Source organism: Cavia porcellus, unplaced genomic scaffold, assembly GCF_034190915.1.
Source record: "Cavia porcellus strain 051 isolate PalLab524CR breed Dunkin Hartley unplaced genomic scaffold, mCavPor4.1 scaffold_10, whole genome shotgun sequence".
NCBI classification, from domain to species: domain Eukaryota; kingdom Metazoa; phylum Chordata; class Mammalia; order Rodentia; family Caviidae; genus Cavia; species Cavia porcellus.
The window spans coordinates 33,114,705-33,133,342 of record NW_026947493.1 but is presented as its reverse complement, the minus strand read 5'-3'; the positions used below and the strand labels follow the sequence as shown (position 1 = coordinate 33,133,342).

General features: G+C 51.3%; 1 protein-coding gene across 3 annotated transcripts; it reads left to right on the top strand.

Annotated features, from left to right (window-relative positions):
* The first annotated feature begins 219 nt into the window (after positions 1-219).
* Positions 220-17,544, top strand: Itih4 (inter-alpha-trypsin inhibitor heavy chain 4). 3 transcript variants are annotated; one of them, XM_013143914.2, is made up of 24 exons: positions 220-238; positions 2,044-2,171; positions 3,673-3,833; positions 5,442-5,546; positions 5,636-5,798; positions 5,888-5,998; positions 6,480-6,608; positions 7,060-7,176; positions 7,400-7,568; positions 7,647-7,772; positions 7,946-8,127; positions 8,209-8,394; positions 10,658-10,797; positions 11,013-11,167; positions 11,442-11,471; positions 11,674-11,721; positions 12,147-12,233; positions 13,016-13,060; positions 13,282-13,308; positions 13,397-13,513; positions 14,407-14,581; positions 16,529-16,683; positions 16,811-16,907; positions 17,313-17,544. In XM_013143914.2, exons 2-24 carry the CDS (start codon positions 2,079-2,081, stop codon positions 17,371-17,373), a joined length of 2,679 nt encoding a protein of 892 aa, XP_012999368.1. In that variant the 5' UTR covers positions 220-238; positions 2,044-2,078; the 3' UTR covers positions 17,374-17,544. The 3 variants fall into 3 exon arrangements, with proteins under 3 accessions (XP_012999368.1, XP_003480146.2, XP_012999369.1); XM_003480098.4 differs by having other exon boundaries at positions 12,051-12,233; XM_013143915.2 differs by lacking the exon at positions 12,147-12,233.
* Positions 17,545-18,638: the final 1,094 nt, after the last annotated feature.

Here is an 18,638-nt window from a genome sequence, read left to right as displayed (position 1 = left end):
CCTTCCTGGGTTTTGGGAAGGCCCAGGGAATAATGCTGGTGCTTTTCAGGCCACTGAGACATCTTAGAGTCTTGGATATGGAGATCCTGTACTGACTCTGACTTCAGCCTCTTCTTATCCAAGCCTCAGTTTCCCCTTGTATATAACAGAAGAGTGAAGCTGGAGCCTGTACTGCTCAGAATAAAGTCAATGGAGGCCTGAAGTACCCCTCCCCCTGCCTGCCACAGAAGTCACTGAGGTACTTCATGGGACCTCAGCCCTCACAACAGCCCCCTGCCCCTGCCCCTGCACCTTCGTTCTCGCTGCCTCCTTGGCAGCTGCACACCTCTCAAAGACAAGGCCAGTCAGGGTTGCTCTGTGGCCAGTAGCAGTGAGTTTCCTTCCCTACTGTCTCCTTTTGCAAGCAGCAGATTGAGCCTCACCTCCACTTTCCAGCCCCCGCCCATGCTCCCAGGGCAAAGGATACCAAGTTTGCAGCAGTGTGTGATCCTTCCCTCTTCAGACCCCTGAGCCATGTGAATGGGACTGTCAAATTGGGAAACTTGAGACCATCCAGCTATAATGGCCTGACCATCGGCAGGCTGAGGCTGAACTGGCAGGCCTTGGGCTTGCAGTGCCTGGCACAAGGCCAAAACCTGCTGGGAAACCCCTTCTGTCCCCTGGGCCAGTGGACCTGGCAGCTTAGGCCCTTTCCCACATTCCCAGCTAGCCTGGCATCTTACATAGCTCTTACTCCAGGCTAAGCCTATGCTCTGTGCCCCATGAGAACAGACCATCTGTGGGGACAGAACCTGGGTTTGCACTCTGGGACCCTGGAGAAGCTCTTCCCCCAGATGCAAAAGGGATATGTTTCCCTATGGCCCCACTCATACCCCAGAGCCAAAAGTGTAAGCAGTCTGGACAGGCACAGAGGTAAGGCTTCTAGTCACAGCCATGCTGAGGAAAGGGAAAGCTTTATTCACAGCTGTAGACTCCAAAGTCTGAAAAGCCAGCTCTGAAGAAGGCATGACTGATAGTGGGGACACTACCCCAAGGCCCTGAGTAGGCACCCAAGCACTTGGACCCCTGAGGCTGTGTGTCACCGAGCTGACCTCCCTAACCTAGGACTTTGCACTTGGCCACACGTTCATGACTAATCTTGATCCATGTGTGTCCACAGACCGGAACTGGTCATCCCAGAGCCACCAGGGAATGAGTGTCAGCTGCATCCAGAAGCCTAATATTTGTTCAGCTTACTACTATTTGTCATAAAAGCAGCACTTCACCTTTATCAAAGGCAAACACTACCACACAGGCCTTTGGGCAGCACCTCAGCAGGCCTGCTGTGGCTGCATCAGACCACCCTGACAGTGGCATCCTGCCCAGTCAGGCCACCTGAGCACACCCACCACAGCAGGAGCTCTCTGCATCTGGCTTCTGTGCCTTGCTATCCTGCCAGTGAACTAGCAACCTGCGTAGGCCACCAGACATACATCTCTGTGACTCTGTATACTGTCGAGTTGCAGACCTGCTTGGGGGCCCTGCTGGAGTTGAACTAGATCAATGGGGCATAAACAGCAGTCTTGCACCTGGAAGAGAAGAGGTCCTGATCCACACCTTTCCATTCTGTCTGATTCCCCCTTAGATACCTCCATGGGCTTCTCAATTCCTGGGCCCAACTGCCCAGTCCCACAGTGCTATCAAGTCCCCCCTTCCCTCAAGAAGCTACGTAGAGGGATAGCTCTCTAGCACTAGTTATCACTGCTACTCTGTTTTCCCCCATCATCCTACCAAGCTCCATAGAGCTGGGGCTCAGAAAACTGGTGGGGGATGGGGGTCATGGTGCCTGGTAAACTTCCAGACCTTTCAAAAGGGGCTCCAATACCTAAATCCAGCCTGAATCTGCCTTTCCCTTGCCCCAACCAAAGTCCACTGGACATTGATCATGGCCTGCTTATCTGAGGCCCCTGAGCTTTTGGCTTACAGATCCCCATTTCCCAGAACCTGCCCCCACAGGGGTGGAGCAGCATACAGTTTATTAATTTGCTTCTCGTTTATTCTCAGATTTAGAGGCAGCCTGGCCAGACTCTGGAGCCAGAATGAAGATGCCAGACCATGTCCACACCTGCAGCAGCATCCTGATCTTGTCCGCACTGCTGTTACCGGTCCTCCAGACTGTCACTGCTCAGAAGGTATCGGATACCCATGGTGCCTGTGCGTGTGTGCCCAAATGGATGCAGTGTGAGCTGGGCAATGAGAGCATGTGTGTGGAAAGTGGGGAGAGCCTCTGAGTGTGCAAGCATTTAAGTAGGAGTGTGTGCGACCCCGTGCGTGTACGAAAAGAAACAGTGTTGGCCCACCATCAGGCACTACCTGAGGGCCTCACAGTTGATTCTGTATTAGAAGGACTACCCTGTTATTTCCATTTTGCAGATAAGAAAATACAGCTTAGCCAGCTGCCCCCTGAGGTTGGCTGCAGAGCAGGTGGCCAGCAATATAGCTTTATGAGCTAGCCCTTCTACTCCCATGCTTTCAGTTCCCTCATCTATAAAACAGAGTAATCACACAATCAGTACACAGGATTGTTGGGAAAATCTGCCTCATACTACTTATAAAATACCCATTAGAGCTGGACACATGCCTATAATTGCAAGTTCAACACCAGCCTGGGCAACTTAGAGACACTCTGTCTCAAAATTAAAAACAGCAACAACAACAATAACAAAACCAAAAGCCTGGGTAGCTGAGTGATGGAACTACCCCTGGATTCAGTCTTCAGCACCAGAAAAATAAAGAGTGCCTGGCACAAGGCAAGCCCTTTAGTGTGTAAACAAACTAGCTCGCACCTCTGCTGAACCATGTGTACATGTCCAGAAGAACGTGCTTGATGTGTACAGAAGCATGGTGCCCACAGGTGGGTAAAAAGTGTGTAAGGCTCTGCATGTGTGCCCATGTGTTCTGTCTTGGGGCACCTCAGGTGTTGGGACAAAGGTCATGTGTTGTGGGGGATCCTGAAGAGAGGTGGGTTGAATGGAGGGTCCACTGCTGGGAACATAGGGACAAAAAAGATTCCCAGCACTCACATGTTGGACCCTTTTCTACCTCCATGCTCCCACTTCTGGTTAGAGATTGGCAGGAGCTGTTTTGCCCCGTTTTCATGGAGTCACCAAAATAAAAGGACTTCCTTACTGTCCTTTTGCTGAGCAAAGCTCAGCTAGACATGCAGCTCCTGGTTGCACCAGGGTCCTCATCTCTACACAAAGGAGAAGCACAATCTCCTCCTAAACTCTGGGTTTCAGCAAACCCCCTAGGTGCTTGCTGTTCCCATGGGGCACTATAGGTCCCCAAAGAACAAGACAAATGTGGCCCCTGCTCCTTGATGCTGTAGGGTAGAGAATGAATATACCCTGCCTCTTATTTCAGATGGGTGTTCAGATTGAAATCTACCCTGGATTCACCCTGAGGTCTGCTCAGCAACTCAGATTGGGGGCATGGATTGGTCTGGGTTAGGCTCTTTTTTTATTCACATTTTTTTCCTGTAGTACATACTAGTTGTACAGATTAATGGGCTTCATTTTGGCACATTCACACATGCACGTATTTTGATCATTTTCATTCCCCTGCCCCCTCGAAGAGTATTGCCCAGCTAGTGTGGCACTGGAACACTGACTCCCTTCCCCTTCACTGGTCCAGAATGGCATCGACATCTATAGCCTCACTGTGGACTCCAAGGTCTCCTCCCGATTTGCCCATACGGTCATCACCAGCCGGGTGGTCAACAAAGCTGATGCTGTGCAGGAGGCCACCTTCCAGATGGAGCTACCCAAGAAAGCCTTCATCACCAACTTCTCCATGTAGGTGCCTACCTCCTTTCCTCCCCACCCACAACCCAGCACTGCGCCTCCATCTCCTCTGGGCCCTAAGCCCCTCTTCTAGAAGCAAAAAGCATATTTCATCTACAGGCTTCAGAGGAAGAGGCTTCAGTAGGGAGCTCCCTATTTTCAGAGGTGATCTGGCCCTCCTGCCCCCAGCCTTCATCTGTAAGTGCTGCCCAGATGGCAGGCAGGGGACCGCAGCACATTTGTCTTTGCCTTTGAAGAGTGCACGCTTGTAGTGGCCTGAGGCCAGACCCAGGTGGAAAGGAGTGATCAAAGCAGATTCCAGCTCAGAATGAGGAGAATTTCCTAGCCTTTGAACTGTCCTACAAGAAGAGTAGCTGTGAGGAGAGATCATCTTTGTGACTGCAGAGAGCTTGTCTGCTCTGCCAAGCCTGGGCTTTCTATGGACTCTGAGCTGCCCTTCCCCACCCAGTTTTGCAATGTTTACAAAGCTCAGCAGAACACTTTGTCTGTCCCTGGCCTCCTGAGGAGGTTGTCATTGAGGACAGGAGAGAGGCTGCTCCCAGAGTTAGGGAAGGTACTAGATGAAAAAGAGAGAGAAGGCATGTTCTAGATCCCCCCTCTATGGCAGTTTTACTTTTTTCATAGCCTGGCCCAGTACTGCCCAGCTTGCAGCAAGAGCTTTTCAGGCTGTGCCATTCTCTGACCAGAAGCCAAACCACCTTACCAACTGAGAGCCCAAGACTGGCACCACGTCTCTCTGGCCCCAGATCTCACTGCTGTGTGAGATAGGGAAGCATGATACAGAGTTTCCCACTCCCTAGTCCAACCACACACCCCAGCAGCACATCTGAAGATACTGAGAACTGCCCCCATCAAGAGAGCTGGGCTGCCCCTCCCAGCACCATTCCGGCCCAGGATTAGAGTATAACCAGGGAGTGGGAGGTGGGATGGCAGCTGTGTGCAGCTGCTTGCCCTCTCACCCTCTGCACTCCCCTTTCACACCAGCCCCCCATGGAGCTTGTGAGTAGGTGTTTACTGACATGTAAAGGAGCAGCCCTTTCCCTTCCAGAGAAATTGCCCCCCACACACACACTGATTTTCCAACCCCAAAGATGGCTGATGAAGAGAAGGTTCACACTCCCAGGAATCCCATCCAGCAGTTGGCTAAACTACTTCCAGAGAGGCTAAGCTCCTTGCAGAGTCCGTGAGCCGGCAGATGGAGGCAACTGCAAAGAAGAGGTCCAAGGCTTCTGCTCTGTGTCTCCCTCCTGCTCAAGCTGGGCCGCATAGTGCCAAGTGAGAAAAGTTCTTGCTGGTGACTGTTCCTCCAGAACAGTCTGTGAGTCTGGAAGGGCGAATTAGAATGTAACCAGGAGAAAGGAGGCTGAATTTAGCCCAGCCCTTTCCTTCCCTGACCATTCTGTGGAATGCCTATTGCTAACACTACACACACTACAGGATGGGTAAGAGCCTCACCCAGGCCTGGGATCTTGGACACAGTAGATACACAATAACATCAGTGGCACAGGCAAAATAGAGTCACTGTGTCAGGAGACACACCGATTACTGGAGAGATCCCTCCCACCAGCCTCTCGGCAGCTCCCACCTCTGTGCCCCCAGGATCATCGACGGTGTGACCTATCCGGGGAATATCAAGGAGAAGGCTATGGCCCAGGAGCAGTACAGCACAGCTGTGCGCAGAGGGGAGAGTGCTGGCCTCATCAAGTGAGCCCTTGGAGGTTCCTCAGGAGGGAGAGGGAAACTGCCCCTTCGTTGGCCCCTAACAGGGCAGACCCGATACACTTCTTCCCCAGGGCCACTGGGAGAAAGATGGAGGAGTTCCAAGTGTCGGTCAGTGTGGCTCCTGCTGCCAAGATTACTTTTGAGCTGGTGTATGAGGAGCTACTCAGGCGGCATCTGGGGGTATATGAGCTGCTACTCAAAGTACGGCCCCAGCAGCTGGTCAAGCACCTGCAGGTACCCAGCACTGCTTCTCTTTAGTGCCCCACCCTCTGAGGCCCAACCCAGGCTCCTAACTGGCCTGACGACCGGATCTTTCCTTCCAGATGGACATTCACATCTTTGAGCCTCAGGGCATCAGCTTCCTGGAGACAGAGAGCACTTTCATGACCAACGAGCTAGCCAGTGCCCTCACCACCACGCAGAATAAGAACAAGGTGGGCCTGCCATGACCAGCAGGTGGAGCTCCCAGGGACCTGTCTTTAGTCTATTCCTGTGAGCTGGATCCCAGAGTGTGGGGCAGTTGGGCAGACTCTCTGAGCTGGAGGAGCTTTGGAGATCTCTGTCTGGGCAAACACGGAGGGCAAAGCCTAGAGAAGAACGGCGTTCTGTTTCCTTGTGGGGACCCTGTGACTTGTTGGGGAGAGATGTGAAGAGTAGACTGGTGGAGTGGAGGAAATAGAATCACGTATGTCCCGGGCCCAGCCTCCATGCATGGCTCCAGAAATTGGACTTCCTATAACACCTAGTCCTTACATGGAAGCAGTCTAGCAGCAGCTCATTCTGAGAGAAAGTCCCTGGAATACTGACTTGAAGATGCATCCCGGAATTCTGACTTCCTATTATGCAAATGGAGATGGAAGATGTTAGTTTGGCCTCGCTGTTCTTCCTTGGCTTCAACCTGGTTTATTCCTCCAGGCTCACATCCAGTTCAAGCCCACACTCTCCCAGCAGCAAAAGACTGCAGGTCAGCAAGATACAGTCCTGGATGGCAACTTCATTGTCCGCTATGATGTGAACCGGACCGCCTCTGGGAGCTCCATTCAGGTGGGTGGGTCCAGCCAAAAGCAAGGGAACCTAGAAATCTGTCCACTCACAAAGACCTGAGCTTGAGTATTCTAGGAGAGAAAAATCATGAACCCTACTTACAGTGTGCACTACATATTGACACAGAAAGAAAATAGGCAGTTTATTTGTATTGTCCCTAAAACTTGCTGGAGGCAGAAAAGGTTTGTCTCTTTGAAGAGCTCTTCTGTGGGGTCCCTCTTTACCTTTGCTGCCAGAAGACATACCTCAGTTTTATGCTCAATTATAGTAGCAAGAGAGGGACTGAGCCTTGAGAGATGGCATGAATTTGGGGAACTGAGAGGTTGGGACAGAGAAGTGGGCATAGAATAGATGAACATAAAAACCCAAGGATTTACCGTAAGAAGCCTGAACAAGGTTAGGGTAGGGCTGCAGTTCTGATCCTGTGGGTGTGGTCTTACTCTGGCCTCAGATTGAGAATGGCTACTTTGTGCACTACTTCGCCCCAGAAGGTCTGCCCACAATGCCCAAGAATGTGGTCTTTGTCATTGACAAGAGTGGTTCAATGAGCGGCAGGAAGATACAGCAGGTATGCCCTGAAAACTCCCAGTCTTCTCCACCATCAGCTCTGGTCCAGTGGGGGGCCCCTCCCTGCTCTGTCTTCCTGGGTGGGAGGCTTCCAGGAGTCGAGGTTGGCCTAGGCATGGGGCAGCCTCTGTCCCCAGAGCATGCTCCATGTTCCATGTCCAACCTAAGGACCATGATCCCTCTGAGTCACCCACCTTATCTCCTCTTGTTTCTTTCTTGATCAGACCCGGGAAGCCCTCATCAAGATCCTAAGTGACCTCAACCCCAGGGATCTGTTCAACATCATTGTCTTCAGTGAGGAAGCAACCCAGTGGAAGCCAGCATTGGTGCCAGCATCAGAGGAGAATGTGAGCATGGCCAAGAGCTATGCTGCCACCATCTATGCCTCTGGAGGTGAGTGGCTCACACCCCAGCAGGCTGAAGGCTTCCAAGGAGCTGGGCTGGGAGCCACTCTAAGTGTGTGCCCTTTAGGAACCAACATCAATGATGCGATGCTGATGGCTGTGCAGCTGCTGGAAAGCAGCAACCGAGCTGAGCTGCTGTCTGCCGGGAGCGTCTCCCTCATCATCCTGCTCACTGATGGCGACCCCACTGTGGGTGAGGGCACTGCCCAGCCACTCCATGTCACACTGCACAGGGGAAGCAGCTGCACCCAGGCTTGCTGGGGGGCTTGGGCAAAGGGAATATCACTTAGACTCTTCTGGCTCTGAAATATCCAGAAATATCCATTGAGCTCTTTTTTTGATCTCTTCCTAAATCCACTGGTCCAGGGGAGACCAATCCCAAAAAGATCCAGAAGAACGTGCAGGAAGCCATAGGCAACCAGTACAGCCTCTTCTGCCTCGGCTTTGGCTTTGATGTCAGCTATGCCTTCCTGGAGAAGCTGGCACTGGACAATGGTGGGCTAGCTCGACGCATCTATGAAGACTCAGACTCTGCCTTGCAACTTCAGGTGCCAGTGTCCCCCACTGGACTGCATAGGGCCAGGCAGACCCAGCCTGCCTTTGTGACACCCCCTACATGCACCCTGCAGGACTTCTACCAGGAGGTGGCCAATCCACTGCTGACAAACGTGGCCTTCCAGTACCCAAGCAACGCTGTGGAAGAGGTCACACAAGACAATTTCCGACTCCTCTTCAAGGGCTCAGAGATGGTAGTAGCTGGAAAGCTCCGGGACCAGCGCTCTGATGTGTTCTCAGCCAAAGTCAGTGGACAGATGGTAGGTTGGCCAAGTCGGCTGGGAGGGAAGAGCAGGGAGGAGCTTCGCCTCTGCAGCCAGAGGGACTGAGCATATCCTTGCCTTACCAAGCTCTAGCTAATCGGCCTTGAGTGAGTCTCAAAGTCTCGAGTAAGCCTCACGTATCCCCTCTGTCACCCAACTTGTGGATGACACCAGGCTCTGTGAGACGCCCTGGTGCTTCTCATAGTAACATCTGTGCTGTGCCTGATGCATGAAAGCACTCAGCATTCAGTCTTTGCTGCTGCCACCTCACCATTCCTGTGAGCGTGAAGTGACCACAGGCTCCTTCCTGTCTTCTCACAGCCCTCTGAAGTGGCAGCTGACTGCCCATTTCACAGATGAGCAACCGCGCTCACCAGGCAGGGCAGGCAACTTGCCCAAAGCAGCACTGTGGCTGGGCCCAGCTCACCAAGTCTGCTTGCTCAGCCTTCTCTGCCTGTGCCACAAGAGGCTCAGCCTGGAATTCCTTCTCCCAGGACGTCCCTATCATTTTGCAAAGAGAAACAGAGCCCCTGCTCCATGTCACATCCTTCTTTACGCCTTGGGGATGCAGGAGTGAGCATAGCCAATTCCTCCCTGCCCTCTGGTGATTACACACACAGATTATACACATAGAGCTACAGACTAGAAGGCACCTGACAGAACAAACCCAGGGACTCACAAAGCAGTGCCAGGAGTGCCAGCCTGGGAGACTCAGGGAGGGTATCCTGGAGTAGTCTGAGACTGAGGGATGAGTAGGAGGTGGGCAGAGCTCAGATGGTATGGAGGGATGTGCCAGGCGTATATGGCAGGAGGGCAGCATGTCTGGAGAGCAAAGTAGTAGTGTAGGTGGGAGAGGGGGACCTTAGCTCAAAAATAGCCCGTTATTGGGCCCTTTGCTGCAGACAGTGTAGCCGTTCTGTCTGATTTCAGACCCAACTTTGCTGCTTCCCAGAGGTGAGAAATGAGGAAGTCACTCAGTTTCTCTGTGTGTAAAAATGAGAGTAAGTCCCATGCCCACTTTCTGAAGTTTACTGTATAACCCATGTCTAGCCCAGAAGAATAAACACTCCATGCATGTTAGCATCTGACATCACCCTGGAGCTCAGGAGTCCCCAAGTACAGAACTCAAGCCAGGCATGGTAGCAGAAGCCTGCAATCCCAGCACTTAGGAGGCTGAGACAGAAGAATCACCATGAATTCAAGGCCTGCCTGGGATACATAGTGATTTCAAGGCCAGCCTGAACTAAATAGCAAGACCCTATCTTAAGACAACAACAATAACAAAATTATTGCCTGAGATAAAGCCAAGTAAAAGTGTTAATCTATTTAAAGTTCAGTTAAGAAAAGACCTCAGGCAGTGGCAGGAGGATCACAAGTTTGCACCCAACCTAGGCAACCAGGGGATCTGAGTGAGGCCCTTTGTCAAACTAAAGAAATGACCAGAGGTGTAGCTCATTGCGGAAGCCCTTGATTTAAACCCCGGTACTGAAAAAGAGTGAGGGTCAAATAAATTGCTGTGCGTGTGGATAGGGCAAAATCCACGGACATGGCCAGGATTTGCCAAAGCACCGGGAGGTCAGGCCCTGGCCAAGAGCGAGAAGAGGCTGATGCCAGCAGGGTGGGCAGGAGACGATCTGCCTGGTAAGGGGCTCTTGTCTGCTGTGAGTGGCTCTGCTGAAAGAAGCCTGGGGTCCCGCAGCCCTCTGTTTCTAACTGCTGTCAAGGCCCCTACCTTGGGAAGAAAGTAGTCAGTCTCCACAGAGCTTGGCCATGTGCTGCCCTGTCATCATCCCACAGTGGCCAGCCATAGCAGAGGGTTGGCTTGGGCATGGGACAGCTCATTAGGATGAGTGGACCCCCAGATCTGGGGCTGAGGACAAGTGAGTTCTATTCTCTGTCACTGAGGCCTTCCCCTTCTTGTCATTTTTCCTCCTCTTTGGAGTAAGTGTGGGTTATATCTGGGGACCCTTTCTGCTTCACACTGCATTTACAAATCCTTCTTGCTGCTGTTTCTAATGTAGCCCTCGGTATGTTCCAGGCCTCATTGCCCTTTCCCCCAGAGGGTCAGCTCTTGGCTTTGTACTGCCAACCTGCACCTGGGACACATGGCAACCTTTTATCTCCCCTTCCTGTCAGGTTGGAGGCTTTGCAACTTGAGCTCTTTGCACCCCTAAATTCCTTCCCTATTCCAGAGGAAAAATGCAACCCTCATGGTCAGTGCCCTAGATCTGCTCCAGCACTGCTTGGGTCCTCTTTCTAGGATATGCAGAACGTCACCTTCGAGACAGAGTCCAGCACTGCTGAGCAGGAGAAGTTGTTCCAGAGTCCTAAGTACATCTTCCACAACTTCATGGAGAGGCTCTGGGCATACCTGACCATCCAACAGCTGCTGGAGAATTCGTGAGTGGCCCTGACCTTGCAGACCACTGGGGCAGGCTGCGCACAATGTCAGCACTCCTCAGCTTTTTCCTCAGGGCAGACACAGCTGCAGAGAGGTGTATCATGTCTGAGCTCCACATTCTCCCATGGGGATTTCCAAGGAGGGGCCCAGGGGGGACCAAAAGTGGTCCAGGTTCCAAGGACCTCCTGGGCTCTGACATCCTCAACCTCAACAGTGTTTCAGCATCAGATGCCGAATCTAAGGCCCTCAAGTCCCGAGCTCTGAACTTATCTCTCAACTACAACTTTGTCACTCCCCTCACATCTATGGTGGTCACCAAACCTGAAGGCCAGGAGCAGTCTCAAGTGGCTAACAAGCCTGTGGAGGACGGTAAGTGTGAAGCTAGGCTCTCCACCTCCTAGGCAGCCCTTCTTCCCGCCTCCCCTGCACCCCAACCAAGACCCTGCCTGCCGTCCACATACTCCCAAGAGTCTGGGAGGACTCTGATGGGGAAATTGAGGACAGGCTCAGTCTCTGTCTCTGTATTTCTGGAGTTGGGAAGCAAGTTGGAACATAAGCACTTCATCTTGATCAAAACTACCCTGACAGTGCCCTCTTTCTCCTCTCCCTCTCTCCCTGTGTTGTGTTTGTGTACTTTATACAGATAATAGACACACGAATGTCCCCAGAGGAGGTAAGAACCCAATACGATCAAAGGCTGGCCCCATCTTGGGGGCAGGAGGTGGTGTTATCTGACCAAGCACACTGGTGAATTTAATCACCTGTTCATTTAAATACTGGCTGCCCCCCAGGCCGTGTCCTGGGCACTAGGGATGCTAGGGCCCAAGAAAGATAAGTCCTAAGAGTAAACCCAAATCTCAATGACTTTCATTCAGGTCATGTTTCAAGATTGCATATGGCAAGAGGACGGCCCAGAAACCCAGGTGACAAATGAGGAGGGAGTAGAGGTGGGGGAGGACAGAATCATAACCCCAGCCATAGGCTCAGAGCCTGGCTAATGATGGAAGCAGTTACACACTGGGCTAGGTAGTTGGAGGGGTGACCAGTGGGGAGATGAGATCTTCAGCTGTGTGGGGAGGAGTCCAGTCTGAGATCCTCCCAGGCTGAGATGGGGGGTGGAGCTACACAGAATAGCTAAATATTGGAAGGGAGAGCCCACATCCATTCTTGGCATGGGGTCCCTGAACCCTGTTTCTGGGGACCCATGACACTGCCTGAGAAAAGATCACAAGTACTCATTTTTGCAAACTAGGTACTTCTAACTTCCCTACAAGTTTTGGAGCTGGAGCTCTTGGTGCTGCTGGGAGATTCAAACACGCTAGACCTCTTGATGTTCTACCTGAAATAGCTGTGCCTCCTCTTCATGATCCCCATCCACCTGTTTCTGGCTCCTTACTGCTTCAGAACTGGAACAGGATGACAGGCATAGACCTCAGTAAGCTACTTTCTGACCCCCAGAGGGCCACAGTTTCTCTGCAATGGCCACTGAACCTGCTCTGTAGAGGGGGGTGAGAGAGAGCACAGCCAAAAACAGGAAGATGATGTTCAGTGAGCATGGGCTGGATCCTTTCTAGAAGGAGAGAAAGAGCAGAAGGGAGAGGAGGGGAGTCAGCCTTTTCTGAGGCACCGCCCTTGACCGCACACCTCTCAACCAGCCACCCCTTACCCCTTCCTCATCATTTTATCTTCCTGAGTGTGAGTGATGGCTTTCTGCCTTCCCTAAGGTGGTCAGACTCCAAACCTGGACTGCAGCTTCCCTCACACTAATTGGTCGGGGAGAACCCTGGGACCAAAGAGGGCAATGGCTGACCACAGGGCTCGTGGTTGGGCTCTTTGAACGTCACTGCCCTCCTGAGGCACCTTCACCTCCACCCCCTTCCCCCGGCTCAGGGACATCAGACTTCCCTCCCAAGACAAGACAGTTCCTCTGGGTGTGATTCACCATTCGTGCTAGAGCCTTCTAGAGAGAAGGGTTCCCCCACACCCAGGGCCAGCAGGAAGCCCTCGCACTTTCTGTTCCTGAAGTCTGGAACAGAACGCAGACGCAGCTGCAGAGCAGACTTGGACCTATCTCCTCCACATCTCCCCTGCTGGCCCTTCTTCCGGGACACAAATGTGCCAGAGCTTGGTGGACACAGGGCAGGGATGCCCACAGGTTGTGCAGATTGTTCTGAGTCCTGATGCTACCTCCCTTTCTGTTTCTGAATGTTCCTGCAGTTGCATCCGCTTCAAGGCCAATGATTCTCCCAGATCTCATTCAAGGTGTGTTGCATTGTCCCAAAGTAAAAAACAAAGGTACACCGAGGCCAGAGCCTCTGGAGCAGTGTCTCCTTCCAATTGGGGCCCTTCGGGTCTCTGTGAACCTGCCGTGTGGGTGTGTGGAGAGGGAGCCCAGCCACACCTGTACATTGCTTACCCTTGGTGCTCCAACTCTCCAGGAAAGGGCTTCCTGAACCTAGACTTCTTTCTTTTTCTTATTTTAGAAGCAACTATAGTAGCTCCAACTCCAGGTAAGTTTCCAGCCTTCCCAATTCCCCTCCCCATCCTTGCCCCCTAGATTTCTTCATCTGCTCTAGGAACTGTGTGTGGCTGTCCCAGCTTCTGTCCAGCCTCCCACTGTCATCCTGCTGCTGCCGGAGCCCAGTGTGGACCGACTTTGTGTGGACATCAGACACACGCAGGGTCCCATGGACCTGCTTTTGGACCCTGGCCAAGGTGAGAGGTTACACACCCAGCCAGTCACCCAGAGAGAGCCCATTACTGCTCATACCCCCTTACCATTTGCCCACAGAGACACACACAGTATGTACACATGCCCTGCACCCCAGCATAGATTCCCACAACAGCCATCCATCCATAGGCCTTCACCAGACATCCTGTGCAGATCTGGGTGACTGGGTTCACTGTGGTCTGTGCCGAGGGGCCAGAGCTCCCTGAGGATCAAGTTGCACTCTAGGTCACCCAAGAGTGGCTGGGCCAGACAAGTAGAGAAGAAGTTAATGCTCTTTCAGATAGAGAAAACAGAATTTGCAGAGCACAGAACCCTATCTCTCCATGGGGGCCAGTGGTATGCTGGCCTGACCCCACCCCATAACCCTGGAGGGGCCTCATTGGTCAAGCTGAGGTGGCAAAGCAGACGTGGGGACACACAGCACGTGGGAGTACACAAACAGAGCCAGAAGAGCTAAAGGACATCCATCCCTTGGTCCTCCCAGGATCATCACATGGTCTCCTATGACAGCACTCAGGCCCAAGTGGCTATGTGCTCCCTGCCTTCAGGGATTTCCCATCTTACCTTTGACGAGGCAGCTAACTCTGGCCCAGCCACACTGCAGGGGCTTGATGAAGGTTATAGACTTGAGACAAGACATCCCTCCTCAGAAGTCCCACTGTCAATGGCCTTCATCAAGGAACCAGGGGTCCTTCCAAAGTCATGCAAAGCCAAGGAAGAAGTGGGGGGAATATGGAGCCGGGCCACAGTGTGGAGTGTTGCTGAGGAAGTAGGGGGCTCTCCAAGGACACTAATTGGTGAAGAACACTTCTAGGAAGAGAACTCCCTGCTCAGGGCAGTGCATTGCCCTGGCTTTGACCTGGTTTGTTTTTTTCAGGGCTTGAGGTGACTGGCGAGTACAAGGCAGAGAAGGCGGGGTTCTGGTGGATCAAGGTGACCTTTAAGAACCCCGAGCTGCAGGTTCATGTATCCCCTGAACGCATAGTGGTGACCCGGAACCGAAGAAACTCTGCATACAACTGGAAGGAGACACTGTTCTCAGTATTGCCTGGGTATGTCCCGAGCTGGGGTATAAAAGCAGATGAGCTCTTTGCCACGCTGGCTAGTGATGACACTGACCAGCAGACAAGAACACAGACCTAGGGATGAAGCAGAGACTCAGGGGCTCTGCACCAAAGCCCTTTGACTCTGGAAGCACCACTAAGTTATCCTGGAGACCTGGTTCTTCTGACAACTCACTGATGTTAGTGTCCCATACATGAAACTGTCATTTGGAGCTAGTTCTGCAGCTAATCTTGTGTGAGCCTCTGCTGACCACTTAGCTCCTCTGAGCTCCACTTTCTCCACTGATACCTAACCCTGAGTCAGAGGGGTCAGAGGACCCAAAGGAAGAGGCTCTCAGGGAGCATTTGCCATCAGATGATACATTGTGCCTCCTACACAGCTGTGGGGCACAGGAGGTCTTGATGGCAGTCATGAGAACTGGCAAGCTCTGGCCCCGGGAGTATTACCTTTAGCACAACCCTTGAGACTCTGGTGATGTTTGAGACCTGTTGAGGGTCATTCTGGGAAGCTGGTGGGTAATGGTGGTAGGTGACTTCCAAGAGGCACGGCTGCCTTTCCATAGACTTTCCAGGGCCAGTCCTCTAGCTCTGGAAGTTATAAGAGGCCAGAGACCCTGGCCTTCTGTCGACCACACTCATTGTGCCTCCAGCCTGTGCATGGCTCATCTTTTCCCAGGGTGGAGGGCTTTGTTCACTGCTACCTCATGAACCACGAGGCTGGGCCTCGTCTCCACTTGACAAATGACCACATCCAGCCGGCCCAAGGAGTTTATCTGAAAACCTCCCCAACTTCATAAAAGACTTTATAATCTCCTGTTATCTAATAGTTGCACAAACATCAGTAGTATTTCTGTACCTTAGAAATACATACCAGAAAATGAAACATTTCTATTCATTGTAATAATGGAAAATCCATTTGTTTTCATGAGCTGTGGAAGATCCTCATAAAGAAATATGAAGTTGATGGTGGTATATACCTCTAATTCAAGTCCAGCCTGGGCAACTTAGCAATTTAGTGAGACCCTGTCTCATGTTTAAAAAAAAGAAGAAGTAGTAAAAAGGATTAGAGATGTAGCTCAGTGCAAAGGTCCTGGGTTCAATTCCCAGTACTGGGAAAAAAGGAAGGAAAAAAAAAGAAAAAGAAAAAATAGACCAATGGATATGCATAATCCCAGCACTCTGGAGGTTGAGGCAGGAAGTTCATATGTTCAAGATTAGTTTGAGCAACTTAGTGATTTAGTAAGATCTGGTCTCAAAATAAAAAATAAGTAAATAAAAATTTAAAAGGACTGGGGATGTAACTCAGTGTAAAAGCCCTGGGTTTAGTTCCCAGGACTACAGAATAAAAAAGAAAAGGAGGGAGAGAGGAAGGAAGGAAAGGGGAATAAGGCCAGCGGGCAAGCAACCAAGCAAAAGAAAGCAGGCTAAACTATAGGCGAGCCCATTTAAAGCCTCAGCATTGCATTCATATTGTCAGAATAACAGCAGAATCATAGTCTGCAGGTTTAAAGCAGCCTAACATTCCAAAAGGTAGCAATTTCCAAGGAGGTAAGTAAAAAGGAGGGAGTGGACTCAAAAGACACCGAGCACACACAAGGCACAGTCAAACCCTAATCACCTGCAAGTGGCACCAGCTATACAAGAGGAAAGGATAGAGAGCTGTATCAGAGAAATGCCCTAAATCATATAAAACTAACTCGTAAGAAAAATCAAATTTAAGAAAACCAGTGGTTAAAGAAACCACTGTTTTGTTTTGTTTTATAAATAATGCTAAGGAAATTGGATATCATGAAGCCAGGGTTGGCTCTTTTTTATCAGCAACAGGAAACAGAAACCCTGAAGACACAGGGACTCTACACCCAAGGCACTGTCATGCCCCGTGCTGCCATCCAGGTGTCTCTGCCTTCTTGCTCAGACCACTGGGTTTTTCCACAGCCTGAAGATGACCATGAACCAGACAGGACTCCTGCTGCTCAGTGGCCCAGACAAAGTAACCATTGGCCTGTCGTCTCAGAATAGTCCTGCAAAGGGGCTCCTGCTCTTTCTGCGTGACACTGACCGCTTCTCCAGCCACGTCAGAGGGACCCTCGGTACTCAGCCCATGGCCTTGCATCCTCAGAGACCAGCTCTGCTGAAGAGCAGGCAGTATCTGCCCCTCTGTGTGTCTCCCAGGCTCCCCTGTCTTTAACCTTCACTGATCCACCCTTTGTGTCTCAGGTCAGTTTTACCAAGATGTGCTCTGGGAGCCACCAGCAGCTACAGATGACACCAGACGCAAGCTGAAGGTTCAAGGGAAGGAGTACTCTGCCACCAGGTGACTTGGCACCTACAGCCACTGAGCATGGCCAGGGCAGGATGGGGACAGGGAGCTGGAGCCAGGTCGTGCAGAACCCCACTCCTTCTGTCCTTGCTCAGCAGTTAGAACCAGGTGAAAGAAAGATGGGTAACAGACACATGTCTGAAAGCTCTCCGTGACCTTCCAAAGGACGATTAGCTCAGCCCCACAGAAAACACAGCCCCAGGATCACTAGAAAACTCTCATTGTCCTTGTCCCGAACTCTTAGAACCCCAGACCCTAGGATGGATAATCAGGCATTCTTGATCTGTACTATGGAGACCAGTTACTCCCCACTTTATGTGTTCCTGTTCCCACCTATCCCCCTCTTTCCTCCACACCTGAGACTTGCTGACCATCTGTTTATCCTTCTGTCTATCCCAGAGAGCTCAAGTTGGATCACCAAGAAGGGACAGAGATTTCCTGCTGGAAGGTGGAGCTGTAGTTCAGATAAAAGGAGTCCATGCCCTCCCCCTGCTGCCCTGTTGTGTGCAGGTGGCTGCAGGGATCCCCTGTGGGGCCTGAATCACAATGGAAAAGGGGATTCCCACTTGTTACAAATAAAAATGGTGTGAGCCAAAGAAGGAGGTGACTCTGGCTTCACATCAAATCACAAGGCCTCCGAATCCATCTTGAACACAGCCCGTGGAACGTTAGACTCTCTCACCGTGAGCCCTCGAGGGCCTGTAGCCAGTCAGGCCTGGAGACTCTCAGCCCTGCCCCTCTGTTTTGCAAGCTGGGAAAGTAAAGCTAAGCCACTCATGTAGAATGTTCGTCTCCTGCTGGCGGGGTCCAGAGCTGGTGATCGTTCTTAGGGAGCAGAGTCCTGGCTGCTCAGGGGTCTCTGAAAAGTAGTTTTGATTCAAAAACAGTGAAGTGGAGTGGCTTGTCCTTTATAGGAGAACCCCCAGATTTTCACATTAACTTTTGGGGTGCTTTGCAATGGAATTTGCCAGGAATGGGCCTGTCTACTCCCTGCCAGGTAAAGGTGGCGCTGAAGACAAGAGACAGTGGCCACATCCCAGGCTCAGGAAGGAGCCGGGTCCGATTCCCAGAAACCTTTCATCCAGTGGGGTGTTCTGGGTCCCTGCTCCTGCTCATGTCCCATGGTTGGCCATCCCAAAGATTCTACCCACTTCCTACAGGCAAGACACACTTCAAAAATGTATTAGCCAGACTAATGTGTGGCCACACAGCAGTAGTGCACGTCTGTTATCCCAGCACTCTGGGAGGCTGGGATTTCAAGAGGATTTCAAGTTTGAGCCCAGACTGACCCTGTCTCAAAAATATAAAGGGTGATACAACAAACAAACAAACAAATGGTGATAGATCATCAGTACCACCAAAAAAACTTTTTTATTATTATAGTTGGTCCTTTGTATCTTTAGGTTCACATTTGTAGATTCAGTCAATCACAGAAGGAAAATTGTCAAAGAAATTGAATTCAAACATGAATGGATTTTTTTTTTCTTTTTGAGACAGTCTCCTCTGTGTAGCCCAGACTGGTCTCAAACTCATGATCCTCTCTACAAGTGCATGCTATTTACATTATATTAAGAATTATAAATAATCTAGAGATGATTTAAAATATACAGAAGAGCCAGATGTGGTGGCAAATGGCTGTAATCCCAGCTGCCCAGAAGAAGGATAGCAGGTTTTAAGGCCAGCCTAGACAACTTAGCATGATCCTGTCTCAAAATAAAAAGGAAA